General features: G+C 31.7%; 1 protein-coding gene across 2 annotated transcripts; it reads right to left on the bottom strand.

Annotated features, from left to right (window-relative positions):
- Positions 1-4,586: 4,586 nt before the first annotated feature.
- Positions 4,587-9,192, bottom strand: LOC117929730 (protein translocase subunit SecA 1). Of its 2 annotated transcripts, XR_004653804.1 has the most exons (6): positions 8,921-9,192; positions 8,469-8,617; positions 7,949-8,110; positions 6,350-6,465; positions 4,823-4,988; positions 4,587-4,742 (listed from the first exon to the last, which is right to left on the bottom strand). XR_004653804.1 is itself a non-coding variant. In XM_034850116.1 (5 exons), the coding sequence occupies exons 1-5, from the start codon at positions 9,156-9,158 to the stop codon at positions 4,970-4,972; spliced, it is 684 nt and encodes a 227-aa protein (XP_034706007.1). In that variant the 5' UTR covers positions 9,159-9,192; the 3' UTR covers positions 4,587-4,969. The 2 variants fall into 2 exon arrangements, 1 of the variants encoding a protein (XP_034706007.1); XM_034850116.1 differs by having other exon boundaries at positions 4,587-4,988.
- Between the last annotated feature and the right edge of the window lie 858 nt (positions 9,193-10,050).

Consider the following 10,050-nt stretch of genomic DNA (forward strand, 5'->3'; position numbering starts at 1 on the left):
GGGTGATGTTGTTTTAATAGCAACTTAACAAATCGGATGCCTTCCAAAATGCTTGCTAACAAGGCACCCCTTGAATCACTTGAAGGGTTCTTTCCTACGAAATATTTTAGTTGCATTTGTTCGCATTCTAGCTAGGAGTTGTTCAAAACTGGAACCGAAAGCCCTAAAGTGTTAATTTGTGGGCTATTCATCTCATCAAAAGGGCTATATTTGCTACCATCCTCCGACCAAGAAAAAATGTCTCCCTGAATGTTACTTTTTTCGAGGCACAAGGTTATTTTCCTGGTCTTGATCTTCAGGGGGATGGGGGAGGAATAGAAGTAGTGAAGACCAGTCACAAAATATTTTTTCACTCCCAAAGTGGGAAGATATCAGTAGTGTTGACACGCATGCGTAGAGTGGAGCTTCATGTCATAGAGAGAATGCAGAGAAGATAAAAATCTCTCTTGTACTTCCAGCCATTGAAAATGAATCTAAACAGGTTCCTTAACTTGGAGGTCTCAAATTAGTTTTAAATTTAAGAACCAACAACTTCTGCACCTACAGACCACCTTCTTCAAGTTTACTCTAGGAAGAACAAGCAAGAGATGAATCAAGGAACAGGCTCTCTCTCTCTCCAAAGCATAGTCAATCTTTTTGAACTCGAGGTAAGTCCTGAAACTTGCAATGTTTGAGAAAAACCTGGCTTTTTTGTTGAGACTAATTGTGATCTTCCCATAACTTTTAAAAAAAAGTGTGAAGTGATACAAAGCATCTCATTGCCCATTTTCTCTTTTATTAGAAAATGAGACTATCAAACCTATCAAATGAGACTATCCTAAGGGATATTGAAGAAGCTTTGAAAGATCCAAAGTGGAAAGAGGCCATTAATGAGAAGATCAAAGCACTACATAAGAACAACACTTGGAAAGTGGCAAACTTACCCAAATGGAATAGTTCCATGGGGTGCAAGTGGGTATTTACAATCAAATACAAGCGTGAAAGCACTATAAAGAGATACAAAGCACGTTTAGTCATGAAGGGATATACACAAAGTCATGGGATTGACTATCAGGAAATATTGGCTCCAGTTACCAAAATCAATTCCATTCGAGTCTTGTTATCATTAGCAACTAATAATGACTGGTCTTTATGGCAGCTAGATGTAAAGAATGTATTCCTCCATGGAAATCTAGAAGAAGTGTTTATGAATGCTCCTCCTGGTTTCAAAAATTACTTTGGCATTGGTAAGGTGTGCAAACTTAAGAAATCTCTCTATGACTTGAAGTAATAACTTAGAGCTTGGTTCGAAAGATTTAGTAGGTCAATTATTCAATTTGGCTTCCTGCAAAGCCAAGGTGATCAAACTATTTTTATTAAAAACAAGCAAGAAGGAAAACTAACAGCCTTGACCGTGTACATGGACGACATTATCTTGATAGGAAATGATCTTCAGGAGATGAAAATGGTTAAGTTGAAGCTTGCTAAAGAATTTGAGATCAAAGACTTGTGTAGTTTGAGGTATTTCCTTAGCATTGAGGTGGCGAGATCAAAGAAAGGTATCTATGTCACAACAAAAATACATCCTTAACCTTTTAAACGAGGTTGGAATGTTAGGATGCAAACCTGAAACTACACCCATCAATCCTATTCATAAGTTAGGCGTTGACCCCTCAAGAACACCTGTAAGCAAAGAACGGTGTCAACGATTAGTGGGAAAACTGATTTATTTGTCTCATACTCGACGTGACATAGCTTATATCATTGGCCTTGTTAGTCAATTCATGTACACTCCAATGAACTGTCATATAGAAGCATTGACTCACATTCTCAAGTACTTAAAACACCGTCTAAACAAAGGTCTTCTATTTGAGAAACAAGACCAATGTTGATTGGGGTGGTTCATTCACACACAAGCATTCTACATCAAGCTACTACACTTTAGTTGCTAGAAATTTGGATGTGGAGGAGTAAAAAACAATAGGTGGTCTCTCACTCCAATGTTAAAGCAAAATTTAGGGCTATGACTCTTAGGATTTGTGAGCTAATGTGGCTCAATACTCTTCTAAAAGAACTATATGTAAACATGGATGAACCTATGAGATTGTACCGTGATAACAAAGCAATAATAAATATTGTATATAATCTAATACAACATAACAAAACAAAGCACGTTAAGATCGACCAAACTTCATCAACAAGAAGATCAACAAAAGGGTGATCTACACACCGTTCATAGTCTCCAACTCACAATTGGTGTATGTGTTCACTAAGGCCTTACCTTCTAACATTTATTTTCTCTTAATTGACAAGTTGAACATGTTGGACTTCTTTGAACCAACTTGAGGAGGAGTGGTGGGGGATCTTTAGGAGTTGAATATTTAAATTAATTCGAAAGTCAAACTTTATAATTTAGAAGATTTTAAATTCAATTTCCTGTTTTGGGGATTCTATACGTTTCCTATTTTTCTGCCCTTCTTACACTTATATATGCACTTTCTTTAAGCAATAAAAAGTACTTTTCTCTGCTATTTTTTTCAAGTATTATATTATTAGTTTTGATAGGTGATGATATTGGAGGTTGATGATGGGTTTTTGTTATCATGTGATTCTATGTATATGTAATTTTTGGTCCTCCAATTTAATAATAATAATAGTAGTAATAGAAGTGGAAAGAATATTGAGCACACCATCTGCCATTAATTTAATGGCAATCCATTTGAAGTTTGAACCAATGGTATTCGTATCCAACTCATGGTCCTTAAACAGTGGCCATCTTCTATAATTGGCTGCTACAAATTGGGTCCTAGTGTGGACAAACTAAAGAATAATATATTAGATATTTGGGTAAAATCATATCATCAAATGCTTCGAATACAGTTTAATTTTCTCATATAAAAATAACATATTTGAGAATATCATTACAACTTCTTTTCTACATCCAAAACATTTCTTAATTATAACTTCTATTAATAGGAAGGTTTGAAGTTTCGAGAAATATCGTGGATATTTCAGATATCAAAGGCTTTAAAAACCTTGATGAAAGGAAAAAGAAAAAAAAAATTGACAAAGATTAGCAAAATATCATATATTTGTGATGCAAATAAAATCGATAATTAATCATTATAAAATTGCTAGGTTGCATAAAATAAGTGATTTTGTCGATTACTTCTCCCTTCTCCAATGAATGGTCAAATGTAACCAAGCTGATTTAACACCGAAGATTGTTGTCATGTTTTTGAAAAGGTTTTTTATGTTTTTGTTTTTTTTAATTTATCTTTTATTTTAAATTTATATTACTTTCGTTTGGTTCTCGTGGGTCCAATTGCCATTTTATTTTATATTGTCTTTTTTATTTTTAATTATTTTTCATATTTATATCATTAATCCAATTTTAAAAAATGACTATCATTTAATTTTTAAATTTTTTTTTATATTCATCCTTTTAATTTATTTCATTTTGAATGTTTCTATTTTAAATGTTTAAAAATATAAATTTATTCAAAAATTGTTAATATATATATATATATATATATATATATATATATATATATATATATATATACACATATATAAGTAATGAAGTTGTAATATTTCATAAATTAAAATTAATTTAATAAAATGAATTATTAATATAATTTCAATTATTTAAATAAACTAATGTTAATAGCAAAAAGTTATCACCACAAATTTATAATAAAACTTTAAAAATTAAATTTCAAATAAAATATTTTATATAAAGATTAGAAATGATTTAATTTTTATTTAAAATTTAGAAAAAGATGTTTTAATAAAACTATTTTTTTAATTTATAAAATAAATGAATATAAATATATTAAATGAATTTAAGATAATTTTTTTCTAAAAAAAAAAATTGATAAATATTATTAGAATTTTTAATATAGATTTTTTTTTGGATAAAATTTAACTTTTTTTAAAAATAAAAATAGTAATCTAACTTAAAGTTAAATTAGAAAAAATTTAAAATTTGATAACATTATAAATTGTTATTCACGACCATTATTCAATATCTTCCAACAAAATTATTGTTGAAAACAAATGTCAAAATGTGAAGTGAATGTTTTAACACCCAAAATATAAGCAGGCTTTCCTAAACCTTTCTTGTGTTACATCACCACCAACTTAGAACAAAGCAACAAGAAGCTTTCAGTACTATTCCACCAACTTATAATAAAACAATAAACATATTCTTTTCATCACCATACACAAACATCATAGTATAAACATCATGGTCAATAAAAATCACACAACATCCTGAAACTAGGCACGGGGAGCTTGTTTCAGTTCATAGAGAGCTTTCTATGACTTACAAACATCCGAGTGATCATGATGATGAACACCAAGTCTAGCACATGTACACTTGTTCTTGTAGAAAACCATGCAAAAATAGAACTTCCATAACAAGTTGTTCCAAATCTTCTAAGGCCTATGAAAGGATTATTTAGATTGTTGTTAGTTTAATAAGACAGAATTCCCCAGCATCAACTCCTCTTGATTTAAGCTTTAGGCTACTAGGTGAGCTCAGAGTCAGAAATGCACCGTCAATTTTTGTATTAAAAAGAAAGACATTCAACATTCAGAAAAACTAAATATCAACCACTTAAAAGGGTGAAGAGAGACTTCATGCATTTTATTAGTAAAATTTGTTCTGCCTGAATTTCATGACCAGAACAATGTATAAATACAAGCTACTCAATTGCTTAGCTGGCCTATAGACCATATACTCCATGGAAGCAAAAAGCCTGCATAAATACAAGCACTTAATCAGGTTAATTAACCAGCATGTTGACAGTCTAGTCCATGAAAGCAAAATTTAAAACACCTTTGCAGCCAGTGTACATGTAGCAAATTAACCAAAAGGCTCTAACAAGATGCCATTTGAAACAGCAAATGAATTTGTACAATCTCAGAAAATCTCTCCCATATCAAGGTCAGAGTAAGGTTTTCATGTATCTCTTCTTTAAAATCTTCAATCCTTTCCGCAGCACCTATACAAGAAAAAAAAAAAAGACAAATAAGCGAATCAATTTAAATAATGAAAAAACATATGCAAATTAAATAACTAAAATCTGTGCAATCAACATATAGTTAGACGAGTTTTGTGCAATCATCAATTTAGAATAACTACACATGTATGTATATGTGCTTGGGTAGACAAGTTTTTAAGATACGTAGTCTACTCTCCTAGATGTACATGTTAGAAGGTAGCACATAATTACAAAGGAAAGGCTTTTCCTGATTGCTTTCCATACATGGTAAAAATATCTTCAATCCAACCCTTTATGACAAATTTAGCTCAAGATTTAAAAAAAAAAAAATTGATATATTTTTGTTAAATATTTCCATGAAACTATTTCAGCTTCCATTACATAAACTCTGAACATCTAAAGAGTCAGCCATCCAAAACATGAGTCCTAACTGAGTTCCACTAAAACTAGAGCTTATGGTAAGATGGATGGAAGTTTCCGTAGATGTTTTTAACTGCAAGCCAAGATGCTTTAGAAACCCAAGGTGACCTGGGCAAATCAACCAACTCTAGCATGATAACTACCAACTGATACATACGGTTAAAGAAGACCATGATTCTTCAAATATTTCACTTCAATCTTACATTTATGTAATCCTCCTCAATTGTCCAGCCCATATGGCTTCTCTTTAAGGAGGTTCTTCACTTGTTTCGATTATAGTTGCATATTGTAGAAGGATGTCTTGTCTCTCTTGAATTTTTTAATTAATAGAAAATACTTGTGTTTCAGATATTAAAAAAAAATGAATCTCAAAAGTATGAAACATTTTCTTACTCTCCATTGATTACAAAGGGGAAAGGATGAACAATTTGAATTTACCACTGTCACAATATAGTTAAAAGTATATAGAAAGATATTAAAAATCGAGCAATTTTAATAGACAGTCGATATCATAAGAGAATCAAGTAAGCTGCAAAGAAGGAAATCTAGATCATCCATGCAGAATTGATACCACATCAAGACATACATTAAACATAAGTTTTTTTTATTTGTAAATAGTTCTCATACATCATTCAGTTTTGCAGCTACTTTTGCCTTCATGTGGAAAAGTTCACTTTTATTTTCTTCTTTTTTTGTCAGTTCTTTTGTGTTTTGGAAGGATTTCTCATCCTTCATTATTTTACTAATCCATATCAACAAATCTATTGTTTCTATATATTTGTAAACTGTGTTAGACACACAAATATAACTGTATGGAATATCCAGATTACAAGTCAAGCAAAATGATCGAAACAAAGCTACCCTAACTAAATGCTCTCACAAATTCTGTAAACAAGTCAAGAAATTATAGTTAAACTGTTCTGAAAAACAATGTGAAGTACCGCTTGTATCTCTTTTTGGAACCACATGGGCAGAGTGCATTTCTACTTATTTGACCACTTTTAGCCAAGTTAGACCTGGCAAGATCCACTGGTGTTGAACCTATCAGCTTTTGCAACTACAGAACAACAAATCCCAAGTATAATTAGTATATTCATGCAAATATTTTTATTTTCTGCTGAGTAATATAGGGCTCTACTTTCCAATCAGAAATTATGCATCTTGAAAGGATTGCTCATCATTCTCTGTATTACCCTTTAGTACAATGAATATGTTTGTTTCACATTAGAAAAGAAAAGAATAAAATAAGTACATTTGAAACATTCCATGTTTAAAGGAAAATTTTAGGAGAAAAATAAGCAACATGGAACATTTTCTGTAAAGCAGTTCTAACAAGTTTCTGAAAGCATGGAGTGACTAAATATGTTGAGACCACTGATCATAAAGAATGGCTAAATAAGATCAGAGTGGTAGCCAAACATCAATAGTTAGCAAACAAGACCAATGAATATTTTTCTGATTTTTTATCTAATTTTTGGGTGAAAAACAAGAAACTGAAAAATACCCCATTTCAGCCAATAGTCTGCATTTTAAACCACTGGTTCCTATCTAATAGAGGTTTGCTCACATGAGAATAAATTTGTTCCCAGAATATCTAAAAAGACAACATATCAATTTCAGATATCCAAATCAACTCAAGACTCATTGTGTGCAGTTGATTCCAAAAAAAGGCTTAATAATCAGGTTTATTACTAACCATAAAGAACATAACCCTTACCTTCCAAAAAAATAACATGAACATGACAACCAGGTCACCATGTTTTCTATATTCTGTACACAACTGAGAAGTATAACAAACAAACTGATGCATACTATATATATATATATATGGTGTACATAATTTTTTTGTTACCTATTCATACATAAACATATAGTATTCTCAAGTTAAGAAAGAATTAGACCCATTGATCTGTAACTTCTAATCCTCCAATATAAGTCCTCTGACATTCCATTTACCCAAAGCACTATATTTGAAAGATTAAGAAAACAGCCATGCTTAAGGCAAAGTTTTGCTCCAATTCTATACAAACCCACACTAGCAATGCAATCAGAACAGCATCTTCCAGCACAATTGCCAAAAGGCCTAAAATAATAGTAATCTACCTTAAACATCATTATCCCATACCAGGTTCCATATGTCTTCCTTCCTTTCACTGAGACCTAAAACCCATAAATGCTCTAAACCCATCAAAATTCATATCAATTTTAATGGAACTAATCATACACCTCCACTAATCCAAGCATAGGATTTAGCCTTCTGGTGGAATGAAGTCCCAGTCCTTGACCATGTATTTACAGCCACGAAGACCCTAGGATGTGTTCTACATTATAAGCAAAGACAAGGACACTCAAACTCACCCTCAGAAGTGCATGTACAGATAAATTCTCCCGTTAAATCCAAAACAAGTTAAGTTAGAAAATAAAACCGTTTAATGAATAGGCCCATATATGGTGACCCATTAAGATGGCCTCTATTACCCATACAAGTATAACCCCATTTAGGAAGTAAAAATGCTATAATAAGATGCAGGAAATAGTACCTCAGCCATCGACTTTGGGATTGGTTTCCCTTCTTCCTTTAACTTCTCCAATTTCTTGTGTGCTTGTTTAGCCCAAGTAAACTTTGCAAGAGCATTCTCGACGTCAGCTATTGTGCAATTACAACTTTTTGCCGCTTCTTGCTTTTGACTAGTTTGCAGATTCTGCAATCAATAAACCAAAGACCCGAAACCAACATCTATATAACCAAATCAGAACATTCCCAACATATAACAGCCTCTCAGCTGCACTGCTTAAACAATCAAATCGAATTGGCAGTTGCAATTAATCTTGTGCTGAACTGCATATTTATTACAAAGAAATTATTCAGCAGAGGAGTGATCTAAGATGCAGATTAAGGTGGAAACTATTATAATTACTTGGATACTTTTAAGCTTAAAAAATTCAGATAATTCGGGAACTACTGGCAATCTTTGCAGATAATATTCATTTGAAGCAAAAAACTGGCAAAATAATCTTGAAAATAAAAAGATAGATTGGATTAAAGGGTTAAAAACTAACATCTCCAGAAGGATCAAAACGTCCAAGATATCGAATAATCGCTTCCTGCTTCCCGAAAGCATCAGCAAATGTGGCCTCACTGCTTCGACCCACTACAAACCTTTTAAATGTCCCTGCAGCCCTTGCGGCCTTCAGCTCATTTGCAAAACCTGAAACCCAAAATAATAATAAGAAGAAGAAGAAATAATTGAAAAGAAGAAAATAAAAACAACCAACAAGCCCTATAAAAAATCAACAAATCTTACATTTTCCCCCAAAATTTGTTAACAAGCTCAAAGAAAAAAAGAATGCAAATTTGAAACAAAATAACAGAAATTTTCACAAACCAAAACAAAGTGGTTTTCCAAAAATCTGAAGACATTAAAAAGGTGAAAAATCAATCGCCAATCAAGAGAACATTTCTAGCTTTTGCGTTCACTGGTGCTAAAACAGAGCAGTGATCGGGAGCTTACGAAGGAGGGTGAATTCTTCGGTGGTGATTTGGCCATCTGGGGCGGCCTTTTTGCCTGTTAAAACTCCTTTAATCTTGTCCATCCATGAGGCGTCGAGGTGGGACGTGGAGAAGATCGACCGGTGCTGTAACGGAGATAGCTGACGGTAATGGTAAGATAATGTAGAGGATGAAGAGGAGGAGAATAAGAAGGTGGGGTTGTTCTTGTAAATGTTGCGCAGAGTTCGTAAAGAAGCCATTATCGTTCTCTGCAAATCTTTCTAAGGTATAGGATTTTACACTCAGGGTTTTTCATGAGGAAGTGGAACTGGCAGCAAGACCCCTAAAACGCCGTCGTTTTAGTGGTCACATCATTCCTCGGACCTAACGCCCAAGTGAAACCCAATCCGAGCGTTCTATTTTTTTCACAAAATATTAAATTATTAACAATATAATATTTTTAAAAATTTTTAATAATGATTCAAAATTACATGTGTATTCCAAAATGTTTACGTTAAAAAATTTAATTATTAAAATTATCATCCTCATTTATTAAAGGATGAAAAGAGTCTTTAAAATAAAACTACAAATAAATTATTATTAAAAAATAAAAAGTCCTGAAAATATAACTTCTAGTAGATTAGTTTGTATGATATGTTTCACTACCTTAACTTAAAACTTAATTAACTTCCATGAAATCACCTTTATCTTTTTAGAGACATGTAGGAGGTAGAACTCATTGAGAAACCATATACCTTTTTTTCTAATAGGAGTTAGGATGGATGCAACCACCATCTACATTGGCAGAAGAGATTGAGAAAAATGCATTTTTTAAGGGTATGTTTGGGTTCATAGAAAAGAAAAACCATTAATCACTTTTACCCATTAAAATGATGTATTTATTAAAATGAGATATTTGACAATTTCACAAAAAAAAAAAATCTTAAGAATAATTTAATAGAAAAGAATAAAAAGGAAAAACATGAAAGCTATTAATTTCAATTTTTATGAATAAGGAACTTAAACAAATTGTTAAATATTTTTCTTAAGATATTCCTTATAAAATTTTGAAAAAAAATAATTGTTATGTTTAATATTTTATTTTTAATCATTCTACATATTTATATAATTAATTTTTTAAAACAAAATTAA

This window comes from Vitis riparia, chromosome 14 (genome assembly GCF_004353265.1).
Source record: "Vitis riparia cultivar Riparia Gloire de Montpellier isolate 1030 chromosome 14, EGFV_Vit.rip_1.0, whole genome shotgun sequence".
NCBI classification, from domain to species: domain Eukaryota; kingdom Viridiplantae; phylum Streptophyta; class Magnoliopsida; order Vitales; family Vitaceae; genus Vitis; species Vitis riparia.

Coding starts and splice junctions, on each gene's coding strand:
- LOC117929730 (XM_034850116.1), bottom strand. CDS start 9,158: ATGGCTTCTTTACGAACTCTGCGCAACATTTACAAGAACAACCCCACC. Junction 8,111..8,468: donor GTTTTGATCCTTCTGGAGAT/GTTAGTTTTTAA, acceptor TATTGATTGCAG/AATCTGCAAACTAGTCAAAA. Junction 6,466..7,948: donor TCCCAAAGTCGATGGCTGAG/GTACTATTTCCT, acceptor GTTGTTCTGTAG/TTGCAAAAGCTGATAGGTTC.